The 16,057-nt window shown below is 54.1% G+C and overlaps 1 protein-coding gene across 1 annotated transcript in view; it reads left to right on the forward strand.

Moving 5' to 3' along the window:
- Positions 1–14,873, forward strand: part of TNS4 (tensin 4) — a 22,075-nt gene extending 7,202 nt beyond the window's left edge. The window contains exons 3-13 of the mRNA XM_010842603.1: positions 3,601–4,027; positions 5,107–5,531; positions 8,015–8,101; positions 8,431–8,556; positions 9,977–10,069; positions 10,162–10,239; positions 11,472–11,543; positions 12,415–12,583; positions 13,366–13,434; positions 13,691–13,717; positions 14,216–14,873. Coding sequence (XP_010840905.1) covers positions 3,601–4,027; positions 5,107–5,531; positions 8,015–8,101; positions 8,431–8,556; positions 9,977–10,069; positions 10,162–10,239; positions 11,472–11,543; positions 12,415–12,583; positions 13,366–13,434; positions 13,691–13,717; positions 14,216–14,357 — 1,715 coding nt within the window. The 3' untranslated portion in view covers positions 14,358–14,873. The remainder of the gene's footprint in view (positions 1–3,600; positions 4,028–5,106; positions 5,532–8,014; positions 8,102–8,430; positions 8,557–9,976; positions 10,070–10,161; positions 10,240–11,471; positions 11,544–12,414; positions 12,584–13,365; positions 13,435–13,690; positions 13,718–14,215) is intronic.
- Positions 14,874–16,057: the final 1,184 nt, after the last annotated feature.

A 16,057-nucleotide genomic window follows, 5' to 3' on the forward strand; every position in this document is an offset into this window, starting at 1 on the left:
CCCATCCTTGGAACAGACCTCTATTTTATTTTCCAGAATTTCTGCCAGGCAAGGCAGTTTTGCCAATCCTGAGTGAAGGGTGTCTAATAAACGTCTGTCCGCCCCCCACCCACACCGGCCCCCCTCCACCCACCCGGCCTGGTGCCGGCGCCTGCATCCACCCAGCACTGCTCAGACTTGCCCCACGGGCCTGTAAACAGCAAGTGCACGCAGGTGATGGGGTGGGGGCCCCGCCACCCCAGCCACATCCACCTCGAGGCCAGGCTACAGCAGCGGGAGTGACTCACAGCTCCAGGACTCCTCCCTCCCTTCCTGCCCGAGTCTGCTTGCTCTTTCTCAGTCCCTCAGCTAGGCCTTTGGTCTCTCTTCACCAGGCCGGGAGACCCTCCCCAAAGCCGCTGAGCTCCTACTTACCGGTAAGGCCTTGGCAAAGGGTCCTGAGGAGCCTGTCTCCGTGGAAGAGCTCCCTGCAGACAGAGTGCAGGAGCAGGGATCAGTTTCCTCAACCCTTTCTGTAACATTATTCATGTATTTGTTTGGCTGCTCTTAGTTGCAGCACGCTGGACCTTCGATCTCCACTGCGGCATATGGGATCTTTAACTGTGGCCTGTGGGATCTAGGGCCCTGCATTGTGAGCGTGGAATCTTAGCTACTGGGCCACCAGGGGAGTCCCTCCTCAATCTTTGTGAGCCTTGACTTCTCATCTGACGTGGAATTAAGAATGTTTCCTACCTCAGTCAAGTTGTCATGCGAGTTAAATGAGCTAACACAGGGAATATGCCTGTGGCAGTGCTAGCCCACAATGCTCAGTAAATACCAGCCTTTGTTTTAAAAGGGGCCGTAAATCTTAGCTCTACCCTTACATTTCTCCGAGCCTCAGTTTCATGCACTGTAAAAGCGGGCCTGCTGGCACTGGGCATAAGGGCAGTCTTGAGGTTTGAAAGGATTATGAGCATAAACACTGTGAAAGTGAAAGTGTTAGTCACTCAGCTGTCTCCAACTCTTTGTGACCCCATGGACTGTAGCCCACCAGGCTCCTCTGTCCATGGAATTCTCCAGGCAAGAGTATTGGAGTGGGTACCCGTTCCCTTCTCCAGGGGATCTTCCTAACCCAGGGATCGAACCTGGGTTTTCTTCATTGCAGGCAGATTCTTTACCATCTGAGCCACCAGGGAAGCCCATAAATACTATAAAGACCTATTTAAAAAAAAAAAAAAGTCGTGCTTGCCAACCTTGCAGAAGAATCTACCCCAGTCCAAAACTTCCCTTTCAGAGCCCACAATACATTGTACCAAATATTCTCTTGCCCTCATCAGTGGGACCCTCACCTTAGCCAGAGTATTAGCCAACTGGCCAATACTGTCCCCCAAAAACAGGCGGGCAGGAGACGCTCTTTGAAGCCCACCATGGACCATAGATCCTCACTTTACAGATGAGGAAACTGAGGCTCAGAGCAGTTAGGAAAATTACCTGATGATTCTTGGCGGGAAAGTGGCAAAGCCTAGACTCACACCTAGGTTTGTTTGTCGACAAAGCCAGGCCTGTTCCTCCACCCCCTGGGACAGCATGCCCAGGTCGACCTGCCAGCCTCCCCTCTCCATCTGATGCAATCCTCCACCCCTACCCAGCCCAAGCAGGCTCAGACAGAGGCAGTAACCATGAGCAGGGCTAGAAGGTCCTGAGCCAGAAGGTCCTACCCCAGAGCGGGCTAGGGCAGGCAGGGACTTCGGGGGTGGTGAGGGGGGATAGTGCATGCACCAGAGCCCAGGGGGGTGGGAGGCTGGCAGATGGGAGTTAAGTGTACAGTTTCCCATGACTCTGCCCTAGTCTTCATCCTGGGAAACCAGAGGCAGGACTCACGACCCTCTAGAAGGGAGCAGCTCAATGACCCCCTTCGTTCATTTCCTTTCCCAGAACAGCACCAAGAACAGCTCCCCTCCCCAAAGTCAGGAGGAGAGGTACCCATCCCCCCATGGGCAGAACCAGAGGGCACCCCACTCCAGGGAGGAACAAGAGTCCTAGGTGTCCCCACTAGGGAATGAAAGAGCATGAGTGAGTCAGCAGCCTCAGGTGCTAAGAGTCTACAGCTCAGTAAGGCAGGCAAGCCCTGCCCCCAGGGAGTTCTGGCACGCAAGTGAACCCTAACGCTGACTTGTCAAACTCCAAGGTGCACACAGCTCCCCTGGGATTTTGCTAAAATGCAGATTCTGATTCGGTAGGCCTAGGGTGGAGCCGGAGATTCTGCACAATCTCCCAGCTCCCTGGTGAAGGGGTGCTGCTGGGCCGGGGACCACAGTGGTGCAGTCCAGTACACGGTGAAAACACCTAGGGAGCTAAGCGAACACCCTGAGGGCCTGGGCGCACCCCTGGAGGTTCTGATCTAATTGGCACCAGATGGAGCCTGAGTTTTAGGACTTTTCGAAGCTCATCTGGTAATTCTAGCATGCAACCAAGCTTGAGAATCCCTGCCTCCGTTGCAGGCACAGACATAGAAACCGCTTTCACCAGCCTGAGTAATAGAGGCATCTCAAGATGTGACCAGTGCAGTCATTCCAGCTGGGGAGTGGAACACACACAAAGGAGAGGATCTCTCAGCTTTAAAAGGCTTTCTATGTGCCAGACGCTGTGCTGTGCCACCTACCTTCATCTCAGTTCATCCTTACTGTAACACCAAGAGGCTGGGTATAGCCACCCAATTCTACAGGCCTGGAAACTGAGGCTCTAGGTGGTCAAGTCACTTCGCCAAGCTCTCAGAGAGCAAGGGGCAGAGCCAGATTTGAAACCCAGGTCTGTCTGACTCCAAAGCCCATGTCCGTGTCACTGTCTCTCCACCCACGGGCAGTTGTCACAGAGAGGGTAACATTGAAACTGGTCCCTGAAGGTGAAGCTGGAGGCTGATCCTGATTCCAACAAACATCTCCCTGGGCCTCAGTTTCCTCATCTGTATAAGAAAGGGTGGTGGTCCAGTGGTTAAGACTCCACACTTCCACTGCAGGTTACATGGGCTTGATCCCTGGTTGGGGCACTAAGATCCTACATGCCTTGGGGCACAGCCAAATTTTTTTAATATATGCGTGCTAAGTCGCTTCAGTCATGTCCCACTCTTTGTGACCCCAAGGACTGTAGCCTGCCAGCCTTCTCTGTCCATTGGATCCCCCAGGCAAGAATACTGGAGTGGGTTGCTGTGCCCTCCTCCAGGGGATCTTCCCAACCCAGGGATTGAACCCACGTCTCTTAATGTCTCCTGCATTGGCGGGAAGGTTCTTCACCACAAGCACCATCTAGGAAGCCCACATATATATGGGCTTACCTGGTACCTCAGACTGTAAAGAATCTGCCTGCAATGCGGGACACCTGGACACAGCAACCCACTCCAGTATTCTTGCCTGGAGAAGTTCCCATGGACTGTAGCCCACTAGGCTCCTCTGGTAGGCTACAGTTCATGGGGTCGCAAAGAGTCAGACACGACTGAATGACTAAGCACAGCACAGCACTCTCTAAGAAAGAAGAGACCAGATGGTCTTGAGGACTCTTCCAGCATCCTTGTTCTGCGAGTCTAAGCTCCCTGGTTTCACCAATGCTCTGCTTCTCTCCCCAAAGATATAAAGTACATCGAGGTGACCTCCACCAGGTCAAGGTGCCACGATGGCCCGCGGAGCTGCTGCAGCCCATCTGTCACCCCACCCTTCGGCTCCCCACGCACTGGCGGCCTCCTCCTTTCCAGAGACCTCCCCCGAGAGACTCGAAGCAGCAGCGAGAGCCTCATCTTCTCTGGGAGCCAGGGCAGGGGGCACCAGCACCCCGCTCCCCCCTCGGCAGTTCCCTCCTCTCGCCCCCCAACATCTCCCAGCATCTCCATTCCTGGCATGGGGAGCAAGGCCTCATCTGGCCCCCACGGCCTGGGCTCCCCACTGGTGGCTTCCCCAAGCTTGGAGAAGGGGCTGGGGGGCCAGGGCCCACAGCTGAGCAGCAGAGCCTCCATGCTGTCAGGCAGCCCGGCGTCTGATGCCAGCTATGTATTTGGGAGGTAGGTAACTCCCACTACAGCTTCTGATGCTGCCTTCATCACACACACACACACACACACACACACACACACACACCCCCTAAATCAGACATCCCGCTCTTTCTGAGCAAAATCTGGGACTGTACCAAAAATAAAAATGAATGTTCTCTTTTATGCCATTTGGCTCTCAAGCTTTCCTCAAGCATTTAGAATATCATTCAATATAGGAAAATCTTGACTTCTATTTACCTCCTGGGAAAAGAACTACTGCATTAATGAGGCTCACCTGTATCCTGTCCAGCCCTCCTACAGCCCATCTGTAGGAAGATTTAAAAAAAAAAACAAAACTAAAACACAGAATATAAACAGAATCGAGGGTCTGGGAAAAGCTTCCTTCATCTTTGTTCCTGGCTAAACCTAGCAGGAAGGAAGCAAATCTGGCGGGGCATTATTCACAATCGCCCCAGCGCAGTTCTCTGCAGGCTTCTGAGTAGAGTCACACACTCACCCATCTTGCCCTGGAAAACCAAACCACAGGACCTCTGTCCCCCATACCAGCTCCAAAGCCACTGTGCCCAGGCAGTCCCTGGCAAGGAGACTGGGATTCCACAGCCATGCGTTGGCATGGGCCTCTGAGCTCAGGGAGAAGCCTGGCTGGCTGCGGAACTGGCCTCTTTCTCTTCCTCCAGCTGGAGAATTCCCTCTGCATCAGTCATGAACATAGTCCAGCCCAGGTCCAGCCTGTGTGCCGGACTCTTGGGAATGCTTGGGGATGGGGGGTAGGGAGGATGGCTGGTATGACAACTCAGTTGGATGGCTTGGAAGGCAGAGGGAATAGAGTCCCTTGCAGGGGGCAGCTCATTGGCTACTTTAATTGACCACAGACCCTACATTGCAGGTACACTCCTATATCCATCAGCATCCCTTAGGGCTCAGATGGGCTCTGGGGACGGGGTTGGGGGTGGATGGGCGAAGTATACAGTTCTCTGACCAAAGCCACGGGCACCTACATCACTAAATTCCAGAGCCCAGCTCTGGCCCCAGACAGTCCACTCCCACCTCCTAACACTCTGCCTTCCTGCTGCTCTCTCCCCTCACAGCAGCCAGTCCCTCCTCCACTCCAGCATCTCCAGCCATCAGTCATCTTCTAGATCCTTGGAAAGCCCCAGCAGCTCTTCCTCCAGCCTCCACAACCTTGGTCCAGTGTCCCTGTATACGAGAGCCAGTGACCTCCAGGTCCCCAGCAACGCCACCCCAAGCATGGGCCAGCCCAGAGCAACCCGCTCCCCACCACTGGCCAAGGAACATGCCAGCAGTTGCCCACCATCCATCACTAACTCCATGACGGACATACCCATTGTGCTGATCAACGGTTTCCCAGAGCCAGGATCTCCCCCATCCCAGAGGACCCCAGGACCCCAGGACTTTGTCCGCCCTGGGGATACTTCTTCCAGCACGCCCTGTCCAGCCACCAGGAGCCACAGCCAGACCCTGCCAGAAGCCCCTCCCACCGCATCCCCGGAGGGTAAGTTGTAAACCAGTCAATACCTCTCGCTTTGTAAGGTTTGGCTAATGGAGAACAGGCAAAGCACCAATGCATTTCTTCAAGAGTGGGTCAATACACTGATTAAGTACCTACTGTGTGCCAAGCACTGTGCCACTTAGTAGGAACACAGTCTAGAAAGAGAGGGGGAAAACCCAAAGGGTTACTGCAGAGTAGGATAAACACAGAAGTAAAAAGATGTTCTGAGTCTTGTGAGGCTACAGAGGAAGGAGTGAGCCTTTTTACCTGGAGAAGTGGGGAGGCCAAAAAGTGGATCAAAAGTTCATGGCCAGAGCAGCAGAGGAAGGGCTGCCCCAGCAGAGGGAACAGCCAGGTCAGAGGTATGAAGATGTAGAAGCACATGGCATGTTTAGGAAATGACTTGGATGTTGGGCTGTGCAGGGTGAGGTCATTGGGAGTAATCTGGGGCCAGATTGGGAAAGACCATGAACACCAAGCTGAAGAGTAAACTTTACCCTTTAGGGACCAGGAGACCCTCAGTTCAGTTCAGTCACTCAGTCGCGTCCGACCCTTTGCAACCCCATGAATTGCAGCACACCAGGCCTCCCTGTCCATCACCAACTCCTGGGGTTCACTCAAACTCTTGTCCATCGAGTCAGTAATGCCATCCAGCCATCTCATCCTCTGTCATCCCCTTCTCCTCCTGCCCCCAATCCCTCCCAGCATCAGTCTTTTACAATGAGTCAACTCTTCGCATGAGGTGGCCAAAGTATTGGAGTTTCAGCTTTAGCATCAGTCCTTCCAAAGAACACCCAGGACTGATATACCCTCTGAGACTCTCAAACCGGAGAGTGATGGACTCAGAGGCGCATGCTCAATCCATCACTCTGGCAGCTGCGCGGCAGATGAATTGCAGGGCCTGGCCTGGCAGGGAGAGCAGTTTTTATTTGGTTCTGTTTGGGTTTTCATCACAAAGTGGTCCAGGGCGAGGCAGAGGGTGGAGGAGAGCAGACAGAGCCAGGAGACCCTCAGGATATGGAAGCAGCAGGCTGGGTGACTAACCCAGGAGAGGGAGAGTCAGTCCTAACTCTGACGTTGGCGGATGACGAACACAGACGGGGCAGGACAGGGTAACGGAGACAATGCATTCCAACTCAGACAGCTAAAAACCACAAAACAGCAACCACCCTCCTCCCTGTAGTCATGAACTACAGGCATCCAAAAAGAACAAAGCCAACCAGAGCCCAGAGCAGTAAACACAGGCTAATCCTTAGCACCCTGGGGTCTCTCTCTCCCAGGAGCAGAGCCCCCCACTGAGCCCCAAGGACAGGAGGCCTGCTTGCCTATGGCTCAGTCATCTCCTTCCCGGGCTCTCAGCCCTCACATGGCCACAGACATCAAGGTACTCCTGGGGGGTGTGAAATGCTCACTCTAGCCCGCTGCTCGCTCCCACCCACGAAGCCATGTCAATGAGAACAAGAGAAAATGAGGTGACAAGCATGCCTTTGAACATTTTCCTAGGACAAATCGTTTGCAGATATCAGTACATTTTTTAAGATGAGTTATTCTCAACTGGCAGTAACACACCTTTTCAAGATGCTGAAACCGAGAACCACTGCTCTCTGCCTTTGTTGTTGTTCAGTCACTATGTCGAGTCCACCTCTTTGTGACCCCATGAATTGCAGCCAGGCTTCCTTGTCCTTCACCGTCTCCCAGAGTTTGCTCTAACTCATGTCCATTGAGTCGGTGATGTCATCCAACCATTAGGGACCCAGGGAAATGGGGTGGGTGGAATTTTCACATCTCAAAGAGCACATTTATTTGGCCTGGTAATATCCCCATCCAGGGTTGGTGATTCCCAGATAATCACACATTATCCCTGGGATCTTAGCAAATTCCACCAACTATTCTCAAGACAAGATTCAGTTTCATTTCCGAGTTGTTGGAGCATTACAGACCCTCACAGGATTTCTGGTTCACTCAGTTACCTCTGGGTTTCAGGAGGGAAAGAGCCATCTCAGATCAGAATCCGACTCCATCTCCGGACTCCTGGATGCTCTTCTACCCAGATCTGCTGTCTTCCTTTCCTTTCTCCTTTTCTTCATTTTCTTTTGCAAACTGAATATCCCCACCACCACCAAGAAACTCATAGGATTATTAAAGGGGAAGAAAAATGTAAAGTCAAGCAAATGATGCATCTCAGAGTCTTTTATTTATCCCGTTTCTGTCTCTACTGCATAATATTCAATTTGAGAAACTGTTTCTCATTGAATTTTTAATCTATTTGTTTGTGATCTGTTACCAAGGATACAAGGGTAGATTCCTAGATGGCACAAAGCCCTGGGATTCTTCTGATGGACTTTGCCCCTTTAGGGAGCTGGAGATACAACGGAGTAGGGATAGGGGAGGATGGGTTGAATGGGACCGCTGGGCAGAGAAAGGGGAGGGTCTCTCAGTTCCCCTCTATCCGGCCTACAGGGTTCTCCTTCCCTGTCTGTCTCCAGGTCCTGCCAGGGACATGCAGCCCACCATGAAGTTTGTGATGGACACATCTAAATACTGGTTTAAGCCAAGCATCTCCCGAGAGCAAGGTAAAATGAAGCCCTGATTCAGGGACTGAGTGACCCAGGAATCAGGTCTGGATCCCGGCACCCCACATCGGGCAGATGGGGCCCTGGGTTCATGTAGAGGAGGGAACAGAATGGCAAATTGCAAGTCCAGGGAAGGGGGTGTGCTGCAAACCCCATGACCCAAGCAAATAAAGACTGTAGCAGGAATGGTGGAGGTTAGACAACAGAAAGGACTTCCTGGGGACCAAAGGCAATTCTGTACCATCTGCTCTATGAGGACCCAATTGGGCTGAGGCAGGGAGGGTATCCCGGTGGGGTGGTGACTCTCTCTGACTCAAGGATTGTTCCAGCCATCGAGCTGCTGAGGAAGGAGGAGCCGGGGGCTTTCATCGTGCGGGACAGTTCTTCATACCGGGGCTCCTTCGGCCTTGCCCTGAAGGTGCAGGAGGCCCCCACACCTGCCCAGAGCCGACCAGGTAGGCTGTCTGTGTATTCGATCAAGGCCTCTTAGAGGCACCTGGGTGTGGTGGGTTCCAGTCCCAGCTCTGCCGCTCACTTGGGGGTAACCTTGGGCCATTCCCATAATGACTCCTGGGAGGATGGACCTTGGTGTCCCGGCACTGAGGCTCCCCAAGTCCCCAGACTCCTTGCTCTACCCTCCGGTGGGAAGAAGAGGAAGGTCCCAGACCCCCTCCAGCCTGCGCTCTTCTGGTATCCACCTCTGTCCAGACCGGCTTTCTCACAAAGGAATGTAATGTAGTAATAACGTGTGAAAATGAGACCCTTTTGGTTTGGTCTGGTTTTCTCAAATAAGAAGTAACTAGTAACATTTTATATCAAGTTTATAAAGTTTGACTTTTTTTCCTCCATGAATTCAATTTATTTTTATTAAGTAAATACTGGGCTTTATGAGCTTCCCCAGTGGCTCAGTGGTAAAGAATCCACCTGCAATGCAGGAGACGTGGAGACCTGTGTTCAATCCCTGGGAAGATCCCCTGGAAAAGGAAATGGCAACCCACTCCCAGTATTCTTGCCTGAAAAATTCCACGGACAGAGGAGCCTAGTGGGCTACAGCCCATGGTGTCGCAAAGAGTTGGAAACAACTGAGGGACTACACAACAATGGCGTGCATGCTAGCTTAGCCCCTGTGGTCTTGCACTCAGCACACGTGGATGGAGCACCCTACCCCAGACACTGTGCAAGGCACCAGTGAAACCTCACTGAGGCCAGAGACAGGAACAGACCATTGCATTACAGGGTTCCTGGGCCACAGCCCTTCATCGAAGGCCCAGGATTGTAGCTCTTACACAAGGAATGGATAAGGGAACTGACAACTCCCAGAGGGAGTTAATGACCCCTGAACCAGCAAGTAATAGAGAAAGAGGATAAAAACCCCAAGTCCACATTCTCTACACCACACCTCTCTGTTCAAATAAGAAAGTGACCTCTGGGCAGCGTTAGTTATCAAGGAAGACCTGCCAAGGAGTCCCAAGAAAGCAGGAAGCTGTGGGCTGGTGGAGAAGAGGCCAGGGGCGTGGTGCCCCCTCCCAAGGCCAGCCTGGCGCCAGCAGGGACCATATGATGGAGAATGATAGCACCTGGGAGGGAGTAAGAAGGGGGAGCGGGAAACCCAGCCCAAGAGTTATTGAAACCAAAAGGTCTCCTGAAAAAAGAATTGCACGTGTGCATACTAAGTCACTCAGTTGTGTCCTACTGGACACAAGGCTTTGAGCAAAAACGTAGTCGGCACCTCCTTCATGGGAGACCTCGAGGATAGGATACCTACCTGCAGTCCCACCCAGAGGCAGGGGGATGGACAAGTTAACCTCTGGATGGACTGGAAGAGGCGGGTCAGGAAACAGGTTGCACTTCCATCCACATGCTTTCTCTGACTAGGCGAGGACAGCAGTGACCTCATTCGCCACTTCCTCATCGAGTCTTCCGCCAAAGGGGTGCATCTCAAGGGAGCAGACGAGGAACCCTACTTCGGTGAGCTGAGCCTCTCCAGCCCTCAGGCCCCTTCCAGGCAGGGTAGGTGGCCTGGGGAAGGCTCCTGATGCACGGCTTCTGTTTCCTCACAGGGAGCCTCTCTGCCTTCGTGTGCCAGCACTCCATCATGGCCCTGGCCCTGCCCTGCAAACTCGTCATCCCGCAGAAAGGTGGGCTGGGGCTCCGCACCTGTTCATTCTCAGGGGTCACCTCTCACCTTACTTAGGGATCATGTTAGTGTCCCAGTGAAAAGTGCGTGCTCTGGAGTCTGTCCGCATCTCCACCTCCTAGCTATGAGCATCTGAGAAGGTCAACCTCACTGAGCCTCTGTTTCCTCATCTATGAAATGGGCACAGTTAGCATCACACCTACTTCTAGGCTGAGTAGGGGGTGAAATGAAAAAGCTCAGGCAAGGCTTTTGGCACAACGCCTGGTACTGAGTTGATGTTTGAGAAATAGCAGCTCTGTTTTGGAGAGGAGAAAAGAAGCATAAATCTGCCCATTCGGCCAGGTTTGGTTTTTACTTCCAGGTCCAACATTTACTGGTAGGCTACAGTCCATGGGGTCGCAAAAAGTCGGACACGACTGAGTGACTTCACTTTCCAACATTTACTGGGCGTCCCCTCCTCCATTCACATCTCACTCCAACCCTGTGAAATAGTCACTGCTGTTGCTGTCCCCATTTCACAGATAAGAAAAGGAAGGGTCGAATCTGAACCCAAGTCTCCCTTACTGTCTTGTTCCAAAGTGTTCAGGGAGCTAACAGAGCACAAAGGTACAGACAGCTGTTTCATGAACCCCAAGGAAGAGGATTATGAGAACAAATGATCAATGGGTGAAATTTGGGGAGAAAGAAAGAAAAGGAAGATTCGAGGCATTAAGTAACTTCCTCAAGGGCACAGAGTCAAACCTCCAGCCCAAGTCAGGGAGCCCTCTCCAGAGCTTACAGCCCAGCACAACACCAGGTGCCCCCACATCTCAGGGTGTGCAGGAGAGCTGGGGGGGTTCAGGGAGAGGAGTCAAGGCCAAGGGAGCCGCGGGTGTGGTGATGGCGAGAGCCTCCCTGCTTTCTGCAAAAAAAAAAAAGCCTGGCTTTGGGGCAGGGTCCGAAAGAAGCAGGAGGTCAGGGGCCTCTGAGGCCAGGTCACTGCTGCAGTCCAGGGGCCGGAGGCGGGAGGGGGAAGGAGGGATCAAAAAGCTTGCCAGCTAGGCTTTGGGGGAGCCCAGGGCAGCTCCGATTGCCTAATTACAGGAATCACACCTGGTTTCTCAGCCAAGTCACTTCCTGAAGGTGGGGGCGGAGATGGGACCCGTTTGAAGGGCTGAATGAGGCCTGTTCCTAGGACGGGGGTCCACTGACTGCACCCCACCCCTGGGGGCCTGTTCCTTTGCTTTGGCTCAGAATTGGGAGGTGGAGACGGGGCCTCCGACCCCTCTGCAGATGGCCAGGCCTCCTGTCTGAAGAAATCTGCCGGTGAGTTGGGGGGCAGGGTGGGGGGAAGGCTTGGCTGTGCCCCGCCCCAGGGCACCTCCCAGCCCTGTGCAGGCACATGCAGGTCCACACGTGTTTCCCATTGCTGCTTTATTTCTCCATCTTTAACAAGGTGCCACATTCTTCCCTCTGCCTGTAAACCAGGAGATGAGAGGCTGAGGGCAGCAGGCCAGGAGGAAGAGGGGCAGGAGAGGAGGGGCGGGCGTGGTGAGGCTTAGAGCCCATCCCACATACAGGGAGCACACATGGATAAACTAGGTTCTCTCTGGGTCTGAAGGGCCTGGCCCTGGAGAGGGCATCCTCCGTGGAGAGTCAGGTCTGAGTCCTGGGGGCGGTCTATATGGGAAGGGTCACTTTTCATCACATCCAAGGGCCAGGCACGGGTCAGCACCTGGGTGACTGACAGCTCCTATTCCGTGCCCCGAGCACAAAGGCCCCTCCCCATTCCCGTCTCCTCCCTCTTCTCTCAGCAAGGAGCCAGGGCCCTGCGGTTGGGGGTCGGGGGTAGGGGTGGGGGCAGCACCAGCCATGGGACAGAAGGAAGGTTTGCCTGGACACCCCTATACACACAGGGCAGCATCCCGTCCTTGCCTCCTGCTGGAGGGCCAGAGGCCAGAGCAACGCAAACAAGAGATGACCCCAAAGTCCTCTGGGGTTAGCCCCAAATTTCAGTCACCCACACAGTCCCTACCCACCCGCCTGATGGCTCAAAGAGGAAGCCTGCTAGATTCCCCAAACAGGATGGCATTCCTATTCCCCAGTTCTAGGCAGAGGGAGAGCAGGGTGACCTCCACTCACCCAGTGGATTCTGGCAGGGCCCCAAAGCAGTATCTGCACCCGCCCCCCACCCCAGGTTGCCATGCCCTGTACCTGAGCTCTGTGAGCGTGGAGACCCTGAGCGGAGCCCTGGCTGTGGAGAAGGCCATCTCGGCCACCTTGGAGAGGGATGTTCTCCCCACGCCCACCGTGGTACACTTCAAAGTCACCGAGCAGGGCATCACCCTGACTGACGTCCAGAGGAAGTAAGGGACTTCCCTTGTCCTGGGGCTGCGGAGCTGGGCAGGGTGAGCTGGAGGGGATGGCTGAGGTGGCTGTGGAGCAGTGGTAGAGCTGGAGTTCAGGCTCCTGCACCCAGTGAGGTCAGTGATGTGCTGAGTGACTCCAGACAAGTTCTCTGCCTTCTCTGGGCCTCAGTGCAATGACTACTTTCTGAAGCCCCACTTCATCGTGACTGATGGATTTGGAATTAACAACAGTCATAGGGCACTGATTAAATCTGTATCCATTGATGGAGCATCTCCTGTAGGCCAGACTCTGGGGGACCAGTGAGATCGCTCCATCCCAGGCTCAGGGATTCAGTCCAGCAAGATCCTGGCCCTGGGCTGGAGGAATAAGAGATGACCAGCAGTAATTGCGTGCTTAGTCGCTTCAGTTATGTCCGACTTTTTGTGACCCCATGGACTGTAGCCCACCAGGCTCTTCTTCCTGTGGGGTTCTCCAGACAAGAATACTGGAGTGGGTTGCCATGTCCTCCTCCAGCAATTTCTACCCTCCAATCATTAAGTGGGCAATTGGGTGGGTTGGTAGAAAACCCCAATACATAGGACACAAGGCAGATGACCTTCATGAAAGGAGAGAAATACAAACACGTGTCCAGGGCCAGCAGTGAAAAGGTCACAGCAGGTTGTCAGGGGTCATGGAACTAGGAGGCTCTTGGAGGACAGGAAGCTGGAGACGATGGAGGTGGGCCAGGACACTGGGACGGGCTCTCATCAGCTCCCCTTCCCTCCCTGCCTCCTCCCAGGGTATTTTTCCGGCGCCATTACCCCCTTGCCACCCTCCGATTCTGTGGCATGGATCCCGAGCAACGGAAGTAAGTTCAAGTCTGGGCCAGACTGAAAAGGCCAGCCAGGGTCTAGCTGCCCGCTGACTCTGGGACTAGGGTCCCAGACAGAGCCTCTGAACCTCAAGGGGTGAGGAGCAACAGAATGAAGGGAGGGAGCATGGTGGGGATAGAGGAAACACAGCTGGCCATTATCGGCTCCTCCCACCCCGCGGGGCTCAGCCAGAGTTCTGTGAAATGGAGCGGAGAATCGGTACCCAGGACTATCTTTGTTCCTCTCCCACAGGTGGCAGAAATATTGCAAGCCCTCTAGGTAAGGCCTTCCTGTCCACTCAGTCAGTCACCATGAGAGGTCTCCCTGGGGCAGGGCCCGGACCCAACACAGGGAGGGAGTCAGGGAAGGAGGGAGGCCCCATGCTGACCTTAAGAGCCCATGGGTTTGCTGAGAGCACAGGCCCTGGCCCTCTGGGAGCCACCAGTCTGAATGGGGTGGACAGGAGCCTGGGAGCCCCGTCTTCTCGGGGAGGCACAGGCTTTAGTCTGGAGGGACCCTCCAGTCTGCTGGGGAATACACAGGTCCTGTCCTCAGGGGCCCTCATTCCAAAGGAGAGAAACCCAGATCTTAAACTCAGGGATCTCCCAGTCTGACGGAGGAGGCACGTCCTCCCGCTAGGAGAGCTCCCATCATGACAAGGTGCTGGGTTGGCGAAGGGCAGGAAGGAGGTGCTGGGCTGGGGAAGGGCTGAGTTCCCCAGCTCCCAGTCTCATGCCTCCCTGGGCTCTCCTCACCCCGGCTCTCCTCTCCCATCAGGATCTTTGGGTTTGTGGCCAAGAGCCAGACTGAGTCCCAGGAGAATGTGTGCCACCTCTTTGCGGAGTATGACACGCTCCAGCCGGCCTCACAGGTCATCAGTCTGGTGGGTGCTCTGCTGCAGGACCCAGAAAGGATGTAGGGGAGGGAGCTTCCTGTGTGCCTTCCCAGACATCCCAAGGGGCTTGCTCAGGATCCCCCCTCTGCCCTGAGCAAGAAGCCTTTTACCACACTGATGGACCAATCCACTGGACTGGAGGAGAACGGTACCAGGTTGAAACCCTTGAACTCACTATGACCTTCAGCAGCAACCTTCAGCCAGACCTGCTTCCCTCCCGGGGTTCAGTCTCTTCAGCCTTAAAGGAGCAGGACTTCCCTGGTGGTCCAGTGGTGAAGAATCTGCCTGCCAATGCAGGGGACAGGGGTTCGACCCCTGGTCGGAGAAGATTTCACATGCCACGGAGAAACTAAACCAGTGCTCCACACCTACTGAGCCCACGCTTTAGAGCCTGTGCTCTACAACAAGAGGCCGTCACAGTGAGAAGCCCACACACTGAAACTAGAGAGTAACCCCTGCTTGCCACAACTAGAGAAAGCCCGTGCACAGCAATGAAGACCCAGTGCAGCCAAAGACAAATAAATAAATGTTTTAGAAGGATACTTTAAAAAAACAAAAGGAGGCAACAGACAGGATCAGCTGTCTCGGACATCTGTGGGTATCTTAACAAGCTCCCTATGATTCTGAAGCAGACCCACATCTGAGACCCCCACATGAAAATAACCTCTGAAGACTCCTGACTCTGTCAGTCTGGACACTACCAACACAGCAGCTTGAGCTACAGACCTGTGACCCTCGTTTCACGGCAAACAGTAGGTGCTGGGTAGGGACCCAGGGGCCATGGCCAGAGGCTGGCCTGAAAGCAGGTGGTTGGCAAGGATTGAGGACCAAAGGGACCTCCCCAGTGGTTCAACAGGAAAGAATACACCTACAGTGTAGGAGACGCAGGTTCGATTCCTGGTTCAGGAAGACCCCCTGAAGGAAGGCATGGCAATCCACTCCAGTATCCTTGCCTGGAGAATCCCATGGACAGAGGAGCCTGGTGGGCTACAGTCCATAGGGTCGCAAAGAATCAGACACGACTGAAGCGAGTTAGCACACAAGCACGCGTGCACAAGGACCAAAGGAGGGATGGACTGACTCTCTTTCCCTCATCTGTTCCTTTCCCCATTTCCTTGACAGCTTCTTGAGCTGCTATTCCCAGGACAGAGCTAGATCCGCCTGTCCTGGATTCTACAGGCCAACGTGGTCATGGTTGTTCGGCAGGTAAGCATGTGGGAACTTGCCTTCATGGTCAAAACAGATGATTCAGCTGTCCTTAAGATCTTGATGTCTAGTTCCCTCCATTGAAAATGAGCATCAGTTCCATCTCTTCTTTCAGCTTCTCATAAGCAAGTGTGTCACGGCTGCCCTAGAGCTACTTGTGTCACCCAGACCTGGAGGTGGGGACAGTGAGCACCCCTGCTCACTAGAATAGACACAAGGGCCAGCTCTCTGGTTCTGCCTCAGCCCCAGCCTTGCTAGTCCTACACACACACACACACACACACACACTCACGCACACACTGCCCTGTACACTGCTGGGGCGGCAACTAGCCTCATAGCCACATGAGGGCAGCAGAGAGTCAAGAATGCAAACGGGCAGCTACCTCCAAGAGGCTTGGGGAAGTGGGCGGTCTTTCCTGCCCCACTTCCACCAAGACCCCCAAGAAGTTGGAACTGTTTGTCTGGCAGACCTGGAGACCTAAGGAAACCACACTATGAGAATGCAAGACGAGGCTCAA

Source organism: Bison bison, unplaced genomic scaffold, assembly GCF_000754665.1.
Source record: "Bison bison bison isolate TAMUID 2011002044 unplaced genomic scaffold, Bison_UMD1.0 scf7180017864180, whole genome shotgun sequence".
Classification (NCBI taxonomy): Eukaryota; Metazoa; Chordata; class Mammalia; order Artiodactyla; family Bovidae; genus Bison; species Bison bison.